General features: G+C 45.7%; 1 protein-coding gene across 1 annotated transcript in view; it reads left to right on the top strand.

Moving 5' to 3' along the window:
• Positions 1 to 1,951: 1,951 nt before the first annotated feature.
• Positions 1,952 to 23,466, top strand: part of LOC141059015 (uncharacterized) — a 44,952-nt gene continuing 23,437 nt past the window's right edge. Inside the window, exons 1-2 of the mRNA XM_073555224.1 lie at positions 1,952 to 2,004; positions 21,178 to 21,317. Of these exons, the coding sequence (XP_073411325.1) occupies positions 1,952 to 2,004; positions 21,178 to 21,317 (193 nt within the window). The remainder of the gene's footprint in view (positions 2,005 to 21,177; positions 21,318 to 23,466) is intronic.

Here is a 23,466-nt window from a genome sequence, read left to right as displayed (position 1 = left end):
TTACCTTGGCCATGTCCCTGAGTATGGCACACCTTTTGCTTTTTGATAATCCAGTAACATTGCAGCTCTGAAATATGTCAAAACTGGTGGCAAATGGCATCTTGACGCTTGATTTTCCTCATTTCATGGGCGTTAGTTTGTGCCTTTTTTTTTTTTTATCAACACGCTTCTTGCGACCCTATAGGATATTTGCCATGAAACGATTGATTGTTCGGTGATCACGCTTCAAAAGTTTGGCAATTTCAAGACTGCTGCATCCCTCTGCAAGACATCTCACAATTTTTGACTTTTCAGAGTCTGTCAAATCTCTCTTCTGACCCATTTAGCCAAAGGAAAGGAAGTTGCCTAATAATTATATCATTAGACCACACCCATCCTCATTACAGAGATGCAAATCATCTGATTTACATAATTGGCAGTTGGCTTTCAAGCCTATACAGCTTGGAGTAGGACAACATGTATAAAAAGGATGATGTGATAAAAATACTCATTTGCCTAATAATTCTGCACACAGTGTATGTATATATCAGCCATGCCCACTCCACATAGCCCCACCCAATCTCTTAGCATCTTTCATTTCACCAGAGCGGTCTAAAAGATGAAAGTTGAGCTGTGATTGGTTGCTATGAGCAAGTTTTCCCACTCCACAACACCTCAGCAGACACTGAGTGGGTGGGAGAAATCTAGCATCCCCAGGAACATAAGCTCTCAGCCATTGTCTGCCCCCCAGAAAGGAGCAGAGAGCACATGACAGAAATGAATCACCCTCTCCCTCCTCCATCCCATATTCCAGTGCCCGTATACCCATCACACATCCTCCATCCTATATTCCAGGTACACCAGGTACACTGCCTGTGTTGCCCATAGCAACCAATCACTAAGCATCTTTCTTTTCACCAGAGCTGTTTAAAAGATGTGATTGGTTGCTATGAGCAACAGTTTTCCTTGCAGACAGTTGTAACTGAGGCCTATTATTCTTATCATTTCTATGGTGTTATCGTCCTTTTGTAAATAACACAATTTTATTACTGTGCCGACACAAACCACCCTCTGACACAGACTGCAGGGGGAGCCCAGGGAGAGCCCAGTATCATACAGGATAGGATTAGATACATGGCTAGGCAGACAGTATCACACAGGAGAGGATTAGATACACAGCTCAGCAGTTAGTAACACAGGATAGTATTAGATACACAGGTCAGCAGACTGTATCACACAGGAGAGGATTAGATACACGGCCAAGCATAGTGTATCACACAGGATAGGATTAGAAACACAGCTCAGCAGACAGTATCACACATGATAGGATTAGATACACAGCTCAGCAGACTATCATGTGTGATACTGTCTGCTGAGCTGTGTTTCTAATCCTATCCTGTGTGATACACTATGCTTGGCCGTGTATCTAATCCTCTCCTGTGTGATACAGTCTGCTGACCTGTGTATCTAATCCTATCACACAACCCCCATCTGTGGACATCGGGCACTCAGACATCCTCATGGAGTCAGTTTCTAACAGTTTGTGCAGACACATGCACATTTGTTGCCTGCAGGCTCATAATCTGAAGGTGAAGCCAAAGAAATGCCATCTCTTCAAGAGAGAGATCGAGTACCTGGGCCACATAGTGTCACAAGACGGGGTTCTACCCTCACCGGAAAAAGTGGCTGCTGTCCAGAACTGGCCAGTCCCTTGAACAGTGAGGGAACTCCAGGCCTTCCTTGGGCTCGCCGGGTACTACCGACGGTTTGTCAAAGATTTCGCAAAGGTGGCGGGTCCCCTGAATGATCTGCTGGAGGCGGTCCGCCGGGGTGCTGAAGACCCAGTGCATTCCTTGGGACCAGAGGCGAGATGAGGCCTTCCAGGCTATAAAGAATGCTCTTACTTCAGCCCCGATTTTGGCTTACGCAGATTTCCATCAACTGTTCCTGTTGTACAAAGACTGTAGCCTTCATGGACTTGGTGCAGTACTTTCCCAAATACAGGATGGACATGAGAGTCATCAGGTATGTTAGTAGGTCCCTGCGAGACAGCGAAAGAAACCCCCACAATTACAGCTCTTTCTGGTTAGAGCCTGTTTGGGCCATGACAGAAGATTGCAGGCTTCCTGGCAGGGACCAAGATTCAAGTTCGAACAGACAATAACCCTCTGGCCCACCTTGAGAATGCTAAATTGAGGGCCTTGGAACAATGGTGGGTGGCTCGCCTGGCCAAGTTTGACTTTACCATCCGTTATCACTCTGCCACTGAAAATGCAAATGCTGACGGCCTGTCATGAGTGACGGTGGAAACACCAGTGGGGGATCTCGATGACAACTCAAAGAGGAAGAAACTCTAGACTTCCGTAAGTTCAGGACCCCAGTGGTTACTGTCCAGTCATGTAGGGAGGCCTGCGCGCTACCCTGATCTCTGGGGAGAACCAATGAAGAATGGGGATGTGTTCAAGATGAAGACGAAGGGCTGAGACAGATGAAATGCTGGGTAGCGCAGAAGCGGAAGCCAGGCAAACAAGAGAGGGATAGTCTGGACACTGAGATGAAGAGTGTCTTACACCAGTGGTATAGGCTGGAGGTGCGAGAATCAGTGCTATATTGCAAGAGACAACAGCCGAAAGACACTGAAGGTGACAGGTGGTCATCCCAGGAGGAATGGCCCAGAAAATGGCTAAAGAAGCCCACGAATTTGGAGTCCACTTCAGGTCCACAAAGACCTACCAGTGGTTTCAGCGGTACGTGTACTGCCCCCGGTTGCAGTCCGTGGTAGAAGAAGTCTGCTGGCAGTGTTGGGTATGTGACCTCGTTAAGAGTACTGAACAAAGGGCACCCATCTAGACCATACGCACTAAGGAACTGCTGGAAGTCTTGATGATCGACTATCTCCTCGAGGGATACGCAGCCCGGGGTCCACAGTACTGTTTGGTGACCATTTCTCCAAGTTCGCGGTAGTCACCCCGACTAGAGTTCAGACTGCCACGGCGGCGCGGGCCATTTGTTAAGACTTCATCTGAGTGTATGGGTGCCCAAATCGCATACACTCTGACCAAGGTGCATGTTTCCAAGGCAAGGTGATGGAAGAACTATCATTTGTATGGCATCGAGCGGTCCCGTACCACCCCTTACCACCCTCAAGGCAATGGAGCATGTGAAGGATTCAACCGAACCTTGCTGCAAATGCTGAGGACATTGGAAGAGGACAAGAAGGCATGCTGGCCAGACTACCTGCCAGAGTTGGTCTGGACCTACAACAGTCGGGTCCATTCCACCACGGGTTACACCCCTATTCTGTTGCTGTTTGAAAGAGCTGGACGAGAGATCATTGAGTTGAAGTTAGAACAGCCAGAAGAGCAGATGGAGCAAACCGTCACTTCATGGGTGAAAGAACATCGACAATGATTGCAAACAATACGGCGGTTGGTGGGTCAGCAGCTACAGGAGAAAGAATATATGGGCCGTAAACCGATTCAGGAGATACCGCTCCATCCCGGGGACCGAGTATTAGAGAGAAATGCCCCAGGGGTAAGATAAGTGAGAGATGGGAAATACAGCCATGCAAAGTAATCGAGCAAGTGTATGCTGACGGCCTGGTCTACAAGGTGCAGGTTGAGAATGGGGAGTCCGTCCCTAGAGTGCTCCACAGAAATATGCTGCGGCCATGCCGGTCCGAGGCCCGTCCTGTACCAGTGCCGCCTGAGGGTGATGCTCCACCTCCTGAACCTGTCTTGCCTGCTGGTGAAATCAATAGTGAATGGTGGATCAGCCCTGACACCGTGGGAGCCCTCAGCCAGAAATGGTAATCTTCTTGAGGTACCACTGCCACCACGTGATGAGTCCAGACAAGAGCCTACTAAAACTCTTGCAGCAAGTATTCCTCTGGAAGATAGTCAAGACATCCAGGGATCCCAGAGTTCTACTGCAGGGGTTCCACCAGCCCGATACATAGAACAGTGTTCTCTGTCTGTTTCGCCGCTTGTGTTTTCTCCCCAATAGGTGCTGTTCCACATTGCAAGTGCCTCTATCCCACTGCAACCTTGATGCTGTGATGGTCGACCATTTTTAAGTAGGGAGGCATGTAAGGGGGTGGCATTGCTATGGACCGTAGAGATAAGGTGCCACTTTAAGAGACAGCACCCCCTTGGTTAGAGCAGTGGGACATTCTGCGCTTCCCTGCTGTAAAGACTGTTTTGGTCTCTTCTGCCAGCACTGGAGAGGGGAGAGGCTGCTTTTCTGTGTGTGAGGAGAGAGCCGAGATTTCTGCAGGAACGACACGTGCCTGAGCTGTGAAGGAAAGACTTTGTAAACTCTTCTGTGGAAAACAAGGTGGCTTTCCTATGTTGCCGTGAGGAGCCACAAAGAAAAGACAAGAAAGGTATCCAGAGGAGGGAATCCACCATTTATAGGAGCATCACTGGACCTGCACACAAGGAAAAGACCATGTTGCACAGAGCTTCCAGGAAGAAGTGCGCACCATCTTGCCAAGCTGCAGACCCCCAGGAATGGACTGAGATACTAATGCTACTGTGAGTGTTAACCTCTTCTGTGCACATGCTAGGGTTTAGGATAGGCTGCAATAGATAGAGAATGGCAGCCGTGTGGCCAGGTTAGCAAAGGCCAGATAGGTTATAGTTAGTGTAGCATCATACATTCCTTTACTGTGTTGTCTTGCCAGGTGGATAAATACACTGAGCTGTGATAGTTGGTGCTCCTTGCTGTTTGCTGGCCCAGCTAGAGAATATTATCCTTGTAAATTGTCTGTTTTCATTGCATACCCCTGTTTCTGCATTTTCCTAAACACTGCATTCCTTGCCTCTAAATAAATTAACCCTTTGTTGTTTGCACCTCATCTTGTGTACCGTAGTCTCCCTGCATTGTGGTGGTCCCCCGGCCATCGCTTCACAAACACGAAACCAAAATGGATTTTCCTGGGAAATATGTAAAGGAACATCCTTTCCAGGGTAATGACTTGTACATAAGGCAAAATAAATAACCAAAAAGGTGGAGTCCTATAGTGCATGAAACTAGCTTCTGATCTCCCTCCTCCTCCTCATTGTCACCCAATCCACGTTGGGATGAGATGAGGCTGGGCTGTGTGTAATAACCCTGTATGGTTCCTTGCTCCATCTCATTGTGCTCTACCTGCAATGCATCCTCTTTGTGAGCAGAGAGCATTGCTGAACACAGGAAAGCGGGATGGTGACATTAATTATGGCATCATCGCTGCTCACCATCTTGGTGAAGTCCTCAAAGTGTTGGAGGATGGTACATATGTCTGACATCCATGTCCACTCCTGAGGTCTTATGTGTGGAGTCTGAACTAAATACCAATGGCCTTGTTGATGCTGGTAGTCAACAACTGCCCTCTTCTACTCACAAATCCTTTCCAACATCTGTAGTATATAGTTCCAAACATCACACACACCAGTCGCTGAGCCGGAAGCTGCAAACGCTGCTGAAGCATAGCAAGGACAGCAGAAGCTGTAGCTGACTTTCTAAAATGGGCACACAGGTGGCATACTTTGACAAGCAGATCCGGCAGCTCCGTGTAGGTTCTGAGAAACCGCTGAACCATGAGGTTAAGCACATGGGCCAGGCATGGTATGTGTGTGAGCTCGCCTCACCTCAGAGCCGCCATCAGGTTCTGGCCATTGTCACAAATGACCATGCCTGGTAATAGGTTCAGCGGTGTCAGCTACAGATCTGCCTGCTCTTTCAGAGCTGTCCACAACTCTTCAGCATTGTGCTGTATGTCACCTAAACATATTAGCTTCAGCACAGCCTGCTTCCAGCTTGTGACTGATTTGCTCATTTTGGAGATGGAGGCTGAATAGGAGAAGGATGAAGTGCAGGAGCTGGGGCAAACTTTATTGATGTAGGGCCCGCAATCCTCGGCGCCAAGAGGACATGTTCCATCCCAAGGTCTGACTGGGTCCACTATGGCTTCCACTTTGTTAACCCAGTGTGCCATCATCGAGATGTAGCATCCCTGCCCACGTGTCAATGGTTAGGTGGACTTTCCCATTAACTGCATTGTGGGATATGTGCTTGTGTAATGCGGGGACAGCACACCAGGAAAAATAGAGGTAGCTGGGGACCAAGTACCAAGGGACGGCCGCCGCCATCAGGTTGCGGAAAGCTTCTGTTTCCACGAGCCTAAAAGGTAACATTTCGAGCGCAAGTAGTCGCGAATGTGGGAATTTAGTAGTGTGACCTGTGGAGCGTTGGCTGCATATTTGCACTTGCATTCCAAATACTGGGGTATGGACAATTGAACGCTGCACTATGAGAAGGATGTGGACGTGCTTGCTGATGGTGCTATGTGTGCAATGAGAGTTGCAAGGCAGGAAGCATCTTCACATGCACCCTGGACAGTCGATTGACTTGCACGCACAACAGTGGAAGAAGCAGTGGTGTCACCCGCAGACACTGTTCCTGAACCCTGAATTTTGGCCCACAAAGTCGGGTGCTTTGCTACCATGTGCCTGTTCATGCTGGTGGTGGTCAGGTTGGTAGTTTTTGCTCCCCCTGCTGTTGCTGGCCTGGCAGGGGGTGCAAATGGCCTTTTTGAGGTTATTGACAGTCTTTAAATACAACCAGACTCGGGAAGACCTAACAGTTGGACTGGCAACTTCTGTCGTGTTGGTGTTACGGGGAACAGTTGCCTGCCTTATGTCTATGGCCACCACACTCTTCCTGCCTCTTGGAGTACTATGCCTCCCTCCCACAGTGTGCTACTGTCGTCGCTCTGCATGTCCTCCTGCCAGGTTAGGTCAGTTACTATATCATCCACCACCTCGTCTTCCACTTCCACACCCTGGTCCTCCTCCTGACTTTCTGGCAATTGTGTCTCATCATCGTCCATCTCTTCTGACACTTTCTCACCATCGCCTTTGTATGACTGTGGCCCAGCTTCAACTGGACCAGGTGAGAGGACCGAATCTATAAATGGAAAAGTAAACAGCTCTTCGGAGTGTCCAAGTGTGGGATCAGTATCTCCAGACACTTGGCATGGTGGGAGAAAGGAGGATCAGTGTGAGGAATATGTGGTCCAGACTCACAGCTACTGAAATTGGACCGTGTGGAAGACAGTGTGGTGTTGGTGGAAAAGTGACTGGAAACATTATCTGCTATCCAACCAACAACCTTTTGACACTGCTCTGTATTCAATAGTGGTGTGCTGCTGTGGTCCCCTAGTAATTGGGACAGGAATGTCGGGCGAGAAGATGTGGGTGCTTGCTGTGGCACAATTTCAGCTTGTCCACATCCTCTGCCTCTGCATGCACCATCACGTCCAGTTCCCCGTCCCTTGCCACGAGCCTTGCCCATTTTAAATGGAGGGCAATATTTTCCACACTCACTACAAATGGCTGAATTTGGAGCAAACTTATATGTGATCCGTGTGACGGACAAACCACAGTTTGAAAAAGCTGGCCTGTAGGTAAATATTTTTACCAGCAAACTGGTGTCAATAGCTTTGCTAACCCACTGCAACAATAATTAAATGGAGGGCAGAAATGGCAGAATTTTGAGCACAGTTATATGTGATCCGTGTGACGGACAAACCACAGTTTGAAAAAGCTGGCCTGTAGGTAACTATTTTTACCAGCAAACTGGTGTCAATAACTTCACTAACACACTGCAACAAAATTTAAAGGGAGGCCAGAAATGGCAGAATTTTTTAGAGCACTTTATCTCTGATCCATGTGACGGACAAACCACAGTTATAAATAGCTGGCCGGTAAAACAGTTATTCCTGACCCATGATACCTGGGGCTATATCTAGAAATATCTTTAATAGCAGCAGCAGCAAACAGAACTTGAATGGACCCTCTTACTATATGCACTGCTGTCTGCCACATACACTGCCTGTCTGCCTAGCACCGATATCTATGCAGCTTTATTAGTCTTCAGAAGGACTGTTAGGTGAGATGGATATGTTTATTATATTATGGTATAGCCACACTAAGTAAGAACCAAGCAAACCTCTCCCTAGTTCAGCAGCAACTCTCCCTACGCTGCAGGATTCTGGAGAAGACAGTGATAAGCATGTCGGCGCCAATGTCTGATATAGACCTGATGATGCTGTGCGGCCAGCCAATCACTGTAATGCCACAACCAACATGGCTGTGGCATTATAGTGTGTGGCAGACAATCCCTGCATGTTTATTGGCTCACTAAAGAGCACCAAATATGCAGGGCGGGGACCCGAACTCTCGCCAAGCCACCCCGGAAATACTCTGCGAGCTCCGAGCATCTCGAGCAGTGAGATGCTTGGGCAAGCACCGATTAGTGGTGCGCATACTCGCTCATCACTAATGCACATGCATGCTCGCTCATCACTAAAACTTGAGCAGACGCATGGATGTTAGTGGCCTTCTGGAGGTCATTTTGCAGGGCTCTGGCACTGCTCATCTTGTTCATCCATGCACAAAGAAGGAAGTTGCAATCATGCAGTGGGATTGTTGCCCTCCTGTGGCCCCTACACATCTCCTGGTGTATTGACCTGTCTCCTGGTATCTGCTCCATGCTCTGGACACTGATCTGACATACATAGCTACCCCTCTTGCCACCGCTCGCATGGATGAGCTGTAGTACCTGAGCAACATATGTACTTTGTAAACACAGCCTCATGCTACTGTACAGTACCTTCAAGAGTGAGAGCAATGACAAAATGCAAAAGTGACCAACAGCCAAAAAGGATGAGAACAGCAAAATCATATGTGGTCACCCCCTGCAGAACCACTCCTTTATAGGGGTTGTCTTGTTAATTGCCTAACATTTCTGATGTGTGTTTCATTTACACAACAGCAGGAGAAATTGATTCATAATTGGTGTTGCTTCATAACTGGACAGGTTGATTTCACAGAAGTGTGATGGACTTGAAGTAACATTTTGTTGTTTAAGTGTTCCCTTTATTCTTTTGAGCAGTATACATACACACACAGTGAAAAAGTGTTTGCCTCCTTCCTGATTTCCTATTTTGCATGTTAGTCACACTTAAATTTTTCAGATTAAACAAATTTAAATATTGGACAAATTTAACACAAGTAAACAAACAATGCAAATTTTTAAATGAAGGTCTTTAAAGGAAAAAAATCCAAACCTACAGGGCCCTGTGTGAAAAAGTGATTGCCCCCAACCCTTAAAACATTAACTGTGGTTTGTCACATTTTTGTTAAGCAGAGTTCAAATTCCCTAGCCACTCCCAGGCCTGATTACTGCCACACCTGTTCTCAATCAAGAAATCACTTAAATAGGATCTGCCTGACAAAATGAGGTAGACCTAAAGTTCCTCAAAAGCTTGATATACTGCGATCCAAAGAAATTCTGTAAAAATGAGAAACAAAATAATTGAGATCTATCAGTCTGGAAAACGTTATAAAGCCATTTCTAAAGCTTTGGGACAACAGAAAACCATTATCCACAAATGGCAAAAACATAACAGTGGTGACCCTTGCCAGGAACAGTGAGCTGACCAAAATTACCCCAGTGATGACTCATCCAAGAGGTCACAAAAGACCCCACAACAACTTCCAAAGAACTGCCAGTCTCACTTGCCTCAGTTAAGGTTAAGATGTCGCTCACATAAGTGACTTCTTGCTGCTGTGACTCAGACGGGTGATGTAGAATAAAATTAGCACAACACACCAATAGATGCAATCAGAAAATGAAATTAAACTTCATTGAAGTGTCAGTATAAAGCTCCATATGTATAATGTTTCAATCATGAGTGAACCTTGGTCACAGCCGGCTGTTTCAAGAAGCTTGTCCTGCATTGCGGACCATAAGAATCGTATGGCAGTGGAACAGCCTTAGACAAGCCATGACCAAGGTCCACAGAAGAGCGAAACATTTATTCTATACATCATTGAAGCACCTTCACTGAACTGGTACATCTAGTGAGACTAGTGCTGTGACATATACCATTACGCCCTCCTCTTCTTCCCAACTGATATGCTTGCCAAATTGATCATCTCATCTCCATTACATAAGTTAAAGTCCTCCCCCATCCTCGCACAATTTTTTCTTTGTGCTGTGAATTGATAAACATAACAAAAATCTAGATAAGTATTTCAGGTAACGTCCATATTAACAATCTTGAATTGAATCTCTCAATAAGATACTTACCATGATAGACACCTCGCAAGAGCAGCTTCCTGCTGTACGAGTTCAATGAAGAAAATAACTGCTTAACCTTCGCCACATTGGTTAGGAATTGATATCTCAAGATTGTAATCATTTTGAATTATGGATACAAGAAAATGATTACACCTAAAGATGACAATTCTTGTGTCACACGTCAACAATAACAGTGCCCAGCCTAATTATCAAAGAGGTGGTAGAAATGTTGGCAGTTTTGATGAGGTTTGCAGGGCTGTGGCAAAGCGGCCAGGGACTGTCGGTGTGGTCACTACACCAGGATTCTGCAAGTCTTTTTGATCAACTTTAGTGTCTATGTAAGACTATGATTTTTTAGCCACTATAGAGAATAAAAAAAGAATGTGTTTTGCTGCTGTGTGACATAAGGGTGAAATAGAGTATTTGTAAAAGGTGTCATTGCCAAATACAGCCATTGGTCAGAGTCCCAGCACATTTCTTCTTTAGTCCAACGTGTTAAAATAATTTTTTGGAATGACAAAATCAGATCAGGACAAACCATATTTGTCACATGTTCTTATTTGAAGTTTATCTTGTCTGGAGTCCAAAGTAAATAGTTACCAAAGTACCATTCTACCATAATCTTCTCTGTCATCATTTGGGATTATTTCTTGGAAAGGCCCGTAGCCCATCAGTATAAAAGGAAAGTTATTTTGCTGCATCTTCAGTGGAGAAGGAAGGAAGAATCAAAATTCCTGGGTTAATTTGAAAGAAATAACCACTCCACGACTGAGCAAGGTATTTTGATTATATGATAAGCCATTAATACTGTAACTTATAAGGCATGAACATGTCTTATCTTATTCAGTACTGTTGTGTCATTTTTTTTTAATTTAGAGCATCAACATAATGGTATGGCATAAAATCTATAAAATACTTTAAGTTTAGTTACATGAGTCAGTAGCACTTTTTCTATTGAATAGGTGAAGAACAATGTTTAAATTTTGGGGGGGAATGTTATTTGGGATTGTGAACCACACGAAACCCAAAAGAGGAGCATTGAAATAGCCTGTCTAATTGAAGCAGTCGCCAGAGAGGCACTCTGTGGCTCCATTCAGTCCCTATGAAATTGCTGGATAAAGCCGAGTGCTGTAATCGGTCACTTACAAAAGTCACAGGGAATTATTGGCAAAATGGTGCACATGTCCGGTCAGTGATCCAATCAGTAAGAACATTATAGTGCACTATTCTTTGGATCAGTTTTGGCTCCAGCTGCTAAATCTCCACCGATTAGACAGATAGCACCTATCCATAGGATGGGTACTAATGTCAGATGTTGGGAATAACACTTTGAAAGTATTCAGTAGAAAAAAATACATAATAGTTCTCAATGACAGAATCAAAGCTTAACCTAAACATCATGCAATTTAGATTCACAACTTTGTGTTGATTAATTTTGAAGGTTCAACTACTTTCATTTTATCTGTTGACTCCCCAATGTTTGGATACAGAGAACCAGATCTTCTACAAAGACATAGGGTGGGCACTTAAAAAGGTTTTCTAACCCCGCAATAAAAATGTACACATTCTGGCACATGCCATATTTCCACATTTGCAACATTTTTTCCCCTTTCATGAGTACAGTACATAAAGAGATCAAATCTTGTAGTGCTCATTGCTTGTTCACTGTCTCCCTAAAGCTTTGTCTGAGGAACTGTATGAAGAGTTATCCCTAGTCACTGCATTATAGTAGATCAACTAAGATGTAATAAAAATCTATTAGAGATGGGAGATTTTGATACCTGAAATTCACCACAAAAGTCGAATCTCAATACTGCAAAGCTTTTCATGACCTGAAATAAGATTTATACAAATCTAAGGCCTATAGAAGGGGGCTGAACCACTTTTATGTTCTTTATTGAAAACACAGCTTTAGTAATGTTCAAGTAACCATAAGGCATCCGGTTAGAGGAAAACTGATGGCAACCACAAACCCATTTAACAATACACTGCACAAACAGACTTTTTATGATAGTTAAATTGTAAAAATGGAACAAAAATTATCATTTTTTTGTGTAAAGATGCCTTTCTTGCAGGTATTTATACACATGCGGTGCAAAAGATAAAACTCATGTTTTTTTTCATATGGGGGGTGGAAATGCTAAAAATAATCTTTCTTTGGAAAGTATCAAGAGATATCTTCTTTGCTAAATGAAGAAGCAATGTTTTTTTTTTTTTTTTACAAGTCATCCAAAGATTATCTCTTTATTTAGGGGGCTGGAACAGGTTAGCTGTTGTAAATGAGAAAAAGTAAATCGAGTCTCAACCAACAGTAAAAAAAAAAAACTTACATTTTTTGGGATTCGCAACAGATTTGCTATTCTTAAAATAATTAAACAAATTACAAAAGGTTTTTTTATCAAGCCATCCACAAATTATCTATTTTTATAGGGAGCAGTACCATACTGTCTGTTTTCAAAACAAAGAAGCAAAAAAAAAAAGTAGTCATAATTTTGGGAGCATTCTTTTGTACCCTCAAGAGGCTTTGCTTTGTAACTGGAATCATCATTTTCACAACCACCATCAGAGCTTTGAGGTTCTGTTGCGTCTCCTACACCAACATCAGTCACAAGATCACCTTACCCCTAGTGTACATAAAAAAGCAGATCTTCCCTCAGAAGATCTTACGGCTAGGTATCGGCTCTCCTTTTTAAATTACAAATCCATCACTCTTCCCCTTTGATAATGAGACTTGAAGAGGTGTAACTGTAGACTCCTCATTTACATCTTAATTAAAAGTAATTTTCTTAGGCACATATTGTGCATGTCTGATAAATGCAGGTCTCACTACTCAATAGACAGAATGGGGGCCCAGTGGTTGCTACCAGAAAAGGAAAGCTCGCTGTGCATGTGCGATTATCTCTATCCAGTTTTATAGAAACTCCAAAAAATTCCTGAGTGAACTTGGTAGGACTTGTATTTATAGGTATCCAAGGGGTAACGTTTCTCCTTGCTGACAGTGATATGTTAAGCATGCCAAGATGAGGAGATATAAAGCCGCATTGCTCCTCTGGGAAATATGAAAATTGTCTCTTCAGAGAGGAAGAGGACTGGAACTCTAGTGCCACTTATTGGAAGTAGCAATCCTAAAAGTCAACGTTGACCCTTTAACGAGCCACATGACTTAGGATAAAAGGCAAATTCAGAATCTCAATTTGCAGACAGTGTTTTGGAGCAGGGTTCCCCAACTCCAGTCCTCAAGGCCCACCGACAGGTCATGTTTTCAGGATTTCCTTTGTATTGCACAGGTGAGGCAATTATCACCTGAGCAATACTAAGGAAATCCTGAAAACATGACCTGTTGGTGGGCCTTGAGGACTGGAGTTGGGGAACCCTTTTTGGGAGTACTGCCCCTCGGAGACACAATTTGTATGCATTGAACACAGATAATATATCATATCACTAATTTATTATATGTACCAAATAAGAAACTGTATAATTACATGGGCAAGGAGACATATACTTGTGCTTTTAATTAGGGATAAGTATGCATAAATATATCATTTATACCCCATAAAGTGGCCATATAGTGCTCAGCTATCAGAGGAAAAACGAGAGTACATCACTAATCAGACAGACAATTACAGGGGGAAATATCGCAAACCTTTCTGCTGTCCTGACTTATCTTTTTTTTAAGTGAATACTGGTATACCATATTAATCCTGCTGGATATGAATAAACTGACAAATGACCGCTACCATTCATTAATGTGTCCATACCCAATCTATCCTTGCGCCTATTCATTGCTGACAGTTTCATACTGTGTAATGACTAGTATGACATCTAATACAATGCTCCTATTCTGCCCATCTCTTCCCACTTGCCCTGTGGCAATGGTAAGTGGGGTCCATATTTGTGGGGTCGATGTCACGTTTATATTGTCCTGTGACATCAAGCCCACAGCTTAGTAATGGAAAGGAGTCTATAAGACACCTGTTACTAATCCTATAGTTGTATTGCAATTAAACACACAGCCAGAATAAAGTCCTTTATTTGAAGAAAAAAAAAAAAGTTTTACTTTTTTCTTTATTTAAAAATTAAACAGTTATACTCATCTAGCGCCCATTCCATTGAAGCCCTCATCTCCTGTAATAAATAGAAAATAAAAAAACATCTATATCCCTCACCTGTGCATCCATTTGTCACATGCCATAATCCTTGTCTGGGATAAACAGTTTTCAACCTGTACGGTGCCAAGATACGAACATCCAGGCTGAAAATCAATGAGGAATGAGCTGCTGCGCTCTCTGCCTCAGTGACTAGTGTCGACATCTTCGAGGTTACCACAGGTCACTCAGGCTAGGTTCCCATCTGAGCCCCTGAAGTACGGTGACCTCGGTGAGATCACTGCTATCACAGTGAGGCCGGGGTCACACTTGTGAGAAACTCGCACCTCAATACCTGGCACTGCCACCGGCACTCGGGACCAGAGTGTGTGGCTGCATGTATTTCTATACAGCTGAATGTGTGTCGGCGGCAGTGCTGGCTATTGAGGTGAGAGACTCATGCAAGTTTCTCGCAAGTGTAACCCCGGCCGGAGAAAAAGTCTCACGGTGCAGCAATCAGTTCACATTGAGTTATTTCTCAATAACCTCGAGTTATGATGGGAGTAGTAGTCCCATCAGCCGGCATCAGTGATCGGAGGTAAAACTTTTTTTCCTCCGGTCACAGATGCTGGCTCATGCTGTCATCTGAAAACGTGAGAACTGCAGCAGTCTGACCAGTGGTAATACTCTTACTGCGGATCAGAGCCGCCGGTGTTTCTTGCGCCATCATGCAAATAACAGCGTGAGAAACACCCGGTGTTCGGGGTGCCGTATCTGAACAGTAAAATGGACTTCCTGGTGAAGTCCGTGCCCAAACAGTAGATGTTTGGTACAGATCCTGAACTTTACTGTTCAGGCTGACTCTTCTCTGGCTTTGCAAGCGCTACGGCTGACAAGCAATGTAATGTAAGTGCAGCCCAAATCTTTATCTTTTGGAAATTTTCTTAACGTTTAGCCCTTACCATCCAAACCCGTTTTGTTCAGGAAATCACCTCCTTCTCCTCCGCCTGCAACAAGTACTTAGTGGTCATCTATGTATAGCCCACATGGGTAATGTTTTTTACGTTTTGAAAACTTTGCACATTGTGCAATGGTGATACTTGTACTCCCCATCTCTACCTCTTGTAATAACTGCAAAATGTTTAGGGAGGTCCTCATCACGGTGTCTTTTAGCTTGTCTGATACAGACCCGTTGGGTAATTTTTGCACATTGTTCAATGGTGAAACTTGTACTCACTATCTCTAGCAAAGATAATAACTGCAAAATTTATTGTGCGCTCCCAGCACGGTCTCTTTAAGCGTGTATCTGGTAGTCTGATTTTGATTTTTCAGTCTGCACTTGGACATTTTGGAATATCAATGCATTAATATGCTCCACACACTTCTGGCCGTTTCAGCCTTACACAGAATAATATCAGTAATGAAACATGCTCTATATACTGTATATGCTGTTAATTCGAGAATATTACCCACACATTCCTTTATGGAGGGAAATTCTATGTAATTACTATGTAAGCATATGCCATATACTGCTGACATAAGCAGCATCCCAGTAGGTGGGTGGACTGCCTTGGTGCAAAATCTGTGTCAGAGTGAATCCACTGGCCCTTCCCTTGTGTTAAGGCCTTCATAATCTGCTGTCCATGAAGCAGGCACTGATGCCTCCTGAGTCCTAACCACAACCTGCAGTTGCACAAATACAACAGTCAGCAACCACGTCCAGTTCATTGTCCCAGAGCAGCATTCAGTTGTCCCTTGTCAGCATATATGGCTGTTCACAAATTCTTAGATAGGACATACACATTCGTTATCACCTTACATTGTCCAGTGCTGGACCAACCAATGCTGGCTTTTCCAGGCTCCTAAATGAGACTTGTGTCTCTTTATTAAACTGTCGATTCCCCTAAATTTTCTAAAGTTGTATTCAGAATTGAATTCTAAGGCCACATGCACACATCCAGTATTTGGCGAGTTTCTTACCCCAGTATCTGTAAGCAAAAACCAGGAGTGGGTGAAAAATGCAGAAGTGGTGCAAATGTTTATGCTTTTCCTCTGACCGTTCCACTCCTGGCTTTTGCTTACAATTACTCACCAAATACTCAGTGTGTGCACATGGCCTTTTGCTTTTGGTGTATGGTAGAATACAATTTACTGACGTTGATCATACAGCTCACCGAACTCCTTTTATATTCACCTTACAGCGGCTTCACCTGCTATGACAGTGGCTCAATTGGGATCCGGTGGCAAAAATGAACTGTGGATCTCACAAAACTCAGGTTTCACAGCACCTGCTGGCCCTCTGAAAATGTGATGTGAGGGTCGCATAATGACCAGACAAAAAAAGAGAAAAGTATAGGCCAGAAAAGAGGGGATCACCACAAGACACCGTTGAGGTGTCGTTTCGAAGCCAGCGTCCACGAGAGGTGTGCTAAGTATTTTTCGTGTCGATCGGATTTGTAGTTTTTGCGCAATTTGCGTTTGAAAATTTTTTTTTCCCGTCATTGGAATGCACTGTCTCCAATGCTTTTCAATGGGAAATGGCAAAACGTGCCCTGAGGCGATTGAAATAGCAGTTAAGCTCATTGATATGCGCAGGCACACCCAGTTACTATGCCAACGCCTAAGAACATCACATGACGCCCCAATGACAGAGCTTCTGCCACATAATATCAGCTCTTAAAGCGAAACCCACAGCACAAATGCAAATCTAGCTTCATCACATGACACATGCCCATGAGAGAGAATGTCCACCAAAGTTGATTTATAAGAAGCCCAGTGAGCCAAACTAGCTCATAAAGGGCCGACACGCCAAATCGGAGGCTCGACGACCCCGACCTCCAAATCGGAGGCTCGACGACCCCGGCCTCCAAATCGGAGGCTCGATGACCCCGGCCTCCAAATCGGAGGCTGAGCGACCCCAGCCTCCAAATCTTACCCAGAGTGGCCCCACCCACCAAATCAAACCCAGAGAGGCCCTGCCCACCAAACCGGACCCTGAGGGGCCCCGCCCACCAAATCGGACCCCGTGGGGCCCCGCCCACTAAATCGGACCCAGAGTGGCCCCGCCCACCAAATCGGACCCTGAGGTCCCACCCACCAAATTGGACACAGAGTGGTCCCGCCCACCAAATCAGACCCTAAGTGGCCCCACCCACAAAATCAGACCCTGAGGGGCCCCAACAAAATCGGACCCTGAGAGGCCTCGGCCACCAAATCGGACCCTGAGGGGCCCCGCCCACCAAATCGGACCCTGAGGGGCCCCGCCCACCAAATCGGACCCCAAGGGGACCCGCCCGCCAAATTGGACCCCGAGTAGCCCCGCCCACCAAATCGGACCCAGAGTGGCCCCGCCCACCAAATCGGACCCAGAGTGGCCCCACCCACAAAATCGGATCCAGAGTGGCCCCACCCACACAATTGGACCCTGAGGGGTCCCGGCCACAAAATCGGACCCTGAGGGGCCCCACCCACAAAATCGGACCCTGAGGGGATCCGACACAAAATCGGACCCTGAGGGGCCCCACCCACAAAATCGGACGCTGAGGGGCCCCACTCACAAAATCGGACCCTGAGGGGCTCCACCCACAAAATCGGACCCTGAGGGGCCCCACCCACAAAATCGGACCCTGAGGGATCCCCGCCAACAATTCAAGCCCTGAGGAGCCCAGGCCAAGGAATCAGATCCTGAGGAGCCCCACCCACCAAATCAGACCCTGAGGCCAAAGTGGCCCCTGAGAGGCACTCACAGTTAAAACGGATCCTGAGTTGAAAGTCTTGCAGAGGCAGCCGGCAAGTCTCTCTTAAAGGAGCAGCCCGGGCACCATTTCAAACCACTATCTGTACTTCCTTCAGGAAATACACATCTAGTATTATTATTATTCAGTTGATTTCCGCAATTAATGCGGCCCGAACCGCTACACACACAGACTCCGTTGAGGTGTCGTTTCAAAACCAGCATTCACGAGAGGTGTGCTAAGTATTTTTCATGTCGATCAGATTTATAGTTTTTGTGCAATTTGCGTTTGAAAAAACATTTTCCTGTCATTGGAATGCATTGTCTCAATGCATTTCAATTGGAAAATTTTGCCATAGGGAAAACATGGGGCAGTCGTGACGCTATTCAAATAGCAGTTAAGCTCATTGATATGCGCAGGGCACACCCAGTTACTATGCCAACGCCTATGAACTTTTCATGACCCCTCCAGGACAGAGTTTCTGGCAGATAATATCAGCTCTTAAAGCGAAACCCACAGCACAAATGCAAATCTAGCTTCATCACATGATGCATGCCCCTGAGAGAGAATGTGCGCCAAAGTAGATTTAGAAGCCCAGTGCGCCAAACTGGCTCATAAAGAGCCAATGCGCCTAAGTGATTCTTAAAGGGCCGGTGCACCAAAATGAGTCTTAAAGGGCCAGCGCACCAAAATCGAAAGCCGAGTGACCCCAGGCTCCAAATCGGAGGCTGAGCCACCCTGGCGTCCAAATCGGACCCAGAGTGGCCCCGCCCATGAAATTGGACCCTGAGGGGCCCCACCCACCAAATCAGACCCAGAGTGGCCCCGTCCACAAAATCGGACCCTATGGGGCGCTGCCCACTAAATCGGACTCAGAGCGGCCCCGCCCACCAAATCAAACCCAGAGTGGCCCAGCCCAGCAAATCAGACCCTGAGGGGCCCCGCCCACCAAATCGGACCCTGAGGGGCACCGCCCACTAAATCGGACCGAGAGTGGCCCTGCCCACCAAACTGGACCGAGAGGGGCCCTGCCCACCAAATCAGAACCCGAGGGGCCCCGCCCACCAAATCGGACTGAGGGGCCCTGCCCACCAAATCGGACCCAGAGTGGCCCCCCACCAAAATGGACCCAGGGGGCTCCTCCCACAAATTCGGACCCTGAGTGAATCCGGCCACAAAATCAGACCCTGAGGGGCCCCAACCACAAAATCGGACCCTGAGGGACCGCACCCACAAAATCGGACCCTGAGGGGCCCCGGCCACAAAAATCGGTCCCTGAAGGGCCCCGGCCACAAAATTGGACCCTGAGGGGCCCCGGTCACAAAATCGAACCCCGAGGGGTGCCAACCACAAAATCGGACATACACATCTAGTTATTCAGTTGATTTCTGCAATTAATGCGGCCCGAACCACTACACGCACAGACTCCGTTGAGGCGTCATTTTGAAGCCAGCATCCACGAGTGGTGTGCTAAGTATTTTTTTGTGTCGATCAGATTTGTAGTTTTTGCGCAATTTGCGTTTGAAAAACCATTTTCCTCAATGCATTTCAATGGGAAAATTTTGCCACAGGGAAAACATGCCCTGAGGCGATTCAAATGGCAGTTAAGCTCATTGATATGCGCAGGCACACCCAGTTACTATGCCAACGCCTACGAACTTTACATGACCCCTCCAGGACAGAGTTTCTGGCAGATAATATCAGCTCTTAAAGTGAAACCCGAAGCACAAATGCAAATCTGATCGACCCTGGCCTACAAATCGGAGGCTGAGCCACCCAGGCCTCCAAATCGGACCCAGAGGGGCCCTGCCCACCAAATCGGACCCAGAGGGGCCCCGGCTACCAATTCAAGTCCTGAGGAGCCCAGGCCACCGAATCGGATCCTGAGGGACCCCACCCACCAAATCAGACCCTGAGGGGCCCCACCCACCAAATCAGACCCTGAGGGATCCCGGCCACCAATTCAAGCCCTGAGGAGCCCAGGCCACCGAATCAGATCCTGAGGAGCCCCACCCACAAAATCGGACCCTGAGGGATCCCGTCCACCAATTCAAGCCCTGAGGAGCCCAGGCCATCGAATCGGATCCTGAGGGGCCCCACCCACCAAATCAGACCCTGAGGGGCCCCACAGGCCAAAGTGGACCCTGAGGGGCATCCACAATTAAAACAGATCCCGAGTTGAAAGTCTTGAAGGGGCAGCAGGCAAGTTTCTTTTAAAGGGGCAGCCCGGGCACCATTTTAAAGCACTCTCTGTACTTCAGGAAATACACATCTAGTTATTTTTTATTATATACATGTTATTTGAAGGAAAAAAATGCTTCTTAGCATTTCCCCCTTTAAAAAAAAAAAAGATTTGGTAGGTTTTCTTATAAATCTGTAAAACCGGCGCAATAGTCTGACATTATTCCCAGATACCATATGTGAGTCAGAAAGGCATGCAGACATCTTCTCCATGCTGTTCCCATTTCATTTTAGCCCTTTCCCAACCACTTGAGCTTTTTCCCCCCTATACCCCCAGACCCGTTTGTTGGGTCCAGTAGAAAAATATTCGGCTTTTCCATTGGATTCGTTATTCGGTATGAATACACGGATATTAGAAATTATTCATCCCGGTACTTACCTGCATGAAACCTCCAATCCTCACAAGATCTCCTTCTGTACTCCCCTCTTATCTCCTCTTCCCACAATCGCATACAAGATTTCTCCTGCGCATCCCCCCTACTCTGGAACTCTCTACCACAACATATCAGACTCTCGCCTACCATGGAAACCTTCAAAAAGAACCTGAAGACCGACCTCTTTCAACAAGCCTATAACCTGCAGTAACCACCGATCCACCAAACCACTGCACAACCAGCTCTACCCTTGCCTACTGTATCCTCGCCCATCCCTTGTAGATTGTGAGCCCTCGCAGGCAGGGTCCTCTCTCATCCTGTACCAGTCATGACTTGTATTGTTTAAGATTACTGTACTTGAATTTATTATGTATACCCCTCCTCACATGTAAAGCCCCATGGAATAAATGGAGCTATAATAATAATTCTTCTTGCAGATTTTCCCGAATATTTCACTTTTCGCTCATCACTATCCAGTACCACACAAAATCTTAACTAGGAACAAGACTGGGTTGTTTCTTATCATTTAGATGAACATTAGAATAAACGTGGGTAAAACTTTGTGTGTGGGCACTATGTATTGTAACTTTGTAGTTAGAATAGAGCTAATATAAGATATTTCTCTTTTTGCAGAGTCAAAAGGATGATGTTTTTCTGGAAAATGCTGCTTCTTTGCAGCTATGCCATTTTGTCTCATAATGCAGTGTTTGCAAGACCTGCAGCTAAAAAACCTTTTGCTATGGATTTAATGTCTACACATGCCTGGAGTCCAGGTAAGGACATTTTATACTACTGATATTTGGCTGGCCACAACCTCTTCCGATTATGCCGTAGGATCCTCAGTCCTTTTAAAGTCAAATCCACTGCAATCAATTTGCTTTACAGAAGGGGATGCAATAGGGGTAAACCTCTTTGAAACAAATGTCACCAGGTTTTGCTACCTAACCTGAGAGCAGTATTCTGTAGACATAGAGCCACTGATTTCAGCAATGTATCACTTACTGGGTTGTTTAGGTTATGTTCACACTCTGAGGGCAAAGCAAAGGACTGCAGTGCGCAGGTGACGCGCCCCAGGGGCCGTGGGATACTTGATACCTGGCCTGTCGTCTTAAAGGATTAAAAACACATGTGAAATGCACAAATGTGAACAAGTCTGTAGGACAATGTTCACACCACCCACTGATTGAAACACAAACAAAGCACAGAATGAAAAATGTGCAAAAATACCTTGCAGTAAGACATATAATAGTAGTCAGCAAGTGCTGATAAAAAGACAACAACAAATACAGGGTATTTAGTCGATAAAATTTTTTGCAAAAAAATGTATGCTAAGCTGGTCCACCGCGTCAAGGTAACCCTATTGAAGCAGTCCCCATCTAATATATTTAAAACCTGAACATGTGAACAGTGTCTAAATGAGCAGGATTAAGACAGGCGCTTACCTGTATGGGCTCGTGGCGTGAGACAGCTTCTTTTGTGCACATCACACGAGAGGGGTGCGGTCTCTCAAATCATGCAGAAGCATGAAAAAAAACTGGATTAAAAACACGTGAAATGCACAAAAACGTATCGACTAAATACCCTGTATTTGTTGTCATCTTTTTATCAGCACTTGCTGATTACTATTATATGTCTTACTGCAAGGTATTTTTGCACATTTTTCATTCTGTGCTTTGTTTGTGTCGTCTTAAAGGGATGTGTCACAGTGGGGGTGACCCGGTCCGTGGCCCCAGGCGGTCATGTAAAAGGGGAGTATTGATTAGGGATAAAGTTTAGGCAGTGATTTCTGATGCCAGCTGGAGTGTTCGACTGTAGTATAGCCGGCACTGCAGATGATCCCTGGGGGAGTAGATGGTGATGGCAGTACAGATGTTTAACCCTCTCCAACCAGGGCTGACCAGAGATTGTGATGGAAGTAGAAGGTACAGAGTAATCGGGCAGGTGACAAGGAAAGTCACTTTATCATTTAGTGTAGTTCAGAGGCGATATTACAGCTCTCACCAGGTTACAGTCTGTTCTGCAGAATGGGAGTTATCCTTCACTCTGCTGTGACTCGGTGTATGATTCTTGGTATTCTAATCCCTTCTGGGACCAAGGCTTCCTGGAGTCTAGAACTTCCAGTATAGCCTCTACTCACTGTGTATTCCTCCTCTGGCAACTTGCAGCTTGGATCCTGTGTGAAGCTCCAGTTCCTTCTTGCACAATTCTTCACTGATCCTAGGTTGCTGCTGTCTTTCCGGAGGGGAAACACTCTGCTGTTGGTTGTATAAAGCTTCAGTCTCTCAGCTTACCGCCCTGCTCTGAAAGCATGGATGGCCTAGGGGCTGAGTCTGATTCTTCTTAGCTTTGCGCTTGGATGAAGCGTATGTCATGGCTTCCAGGAACGTTCTCCATTCTCCCCTTCACTGAAAACAACAAAAACTCTCGACTCCTCCCTCTCCCAGTTAGGGTATGTCTGCAAAGCTCTAAGCTTCAGACAAGTAAAGGAGTGAGGTAGATTGTGTGTGTGTGTTGTGGTCTCTAGCAGAGAAAGCATAACTCCCATTGCTCACAAAACAGTACATATTTAACAATTTTGTGGCGGTAAAGACCAAGGGTGCCACATTCCCCCTTAGTTAAAGGTAGCACGTCCCCAGGCTACACACGGAACAAAAGCATATAACAATGACAACTGACAACACGTAACCTGAGTTGAGTCATGGATTACAGCCCAAAACCACTTCTGATTGTTTGGACCGTCCCTGAGTGCAGCTGCAGGGCACCCAGACCATAATATGAAATTCACTGCACTGGCTGTTTTAGATGCCTTCCTGCCAAGGCACAATGAACAGATCTTTCTTCTCAAGCTTAAGAGTCTTTACAAGAGTTCTTGTAGTAGAAAAAGGCATATTAACTAGTGAAATCTCACATTAGTCCATGTGG

Source organism: Dendrobates tinctorius, unplaced genomic scaffold (assembly GCF_039654945.1).
Source record: "Dendrobates tinctorius isolate UK_male_01 unplaced genomic scaffold, ASM3965494v1 ptg000223l, whole genome shotgun sequence".
NCBI lineage: Eukaryota > Metazoa > Chordata > Amphibia > Anura > Dendrobatidae > Dendrobates > Dendrobates tinctorius.
Note: the sequence above shows the minus strand (reverse complement) of the source record. Positions and strands in the feature narration are given on the sequence as shown.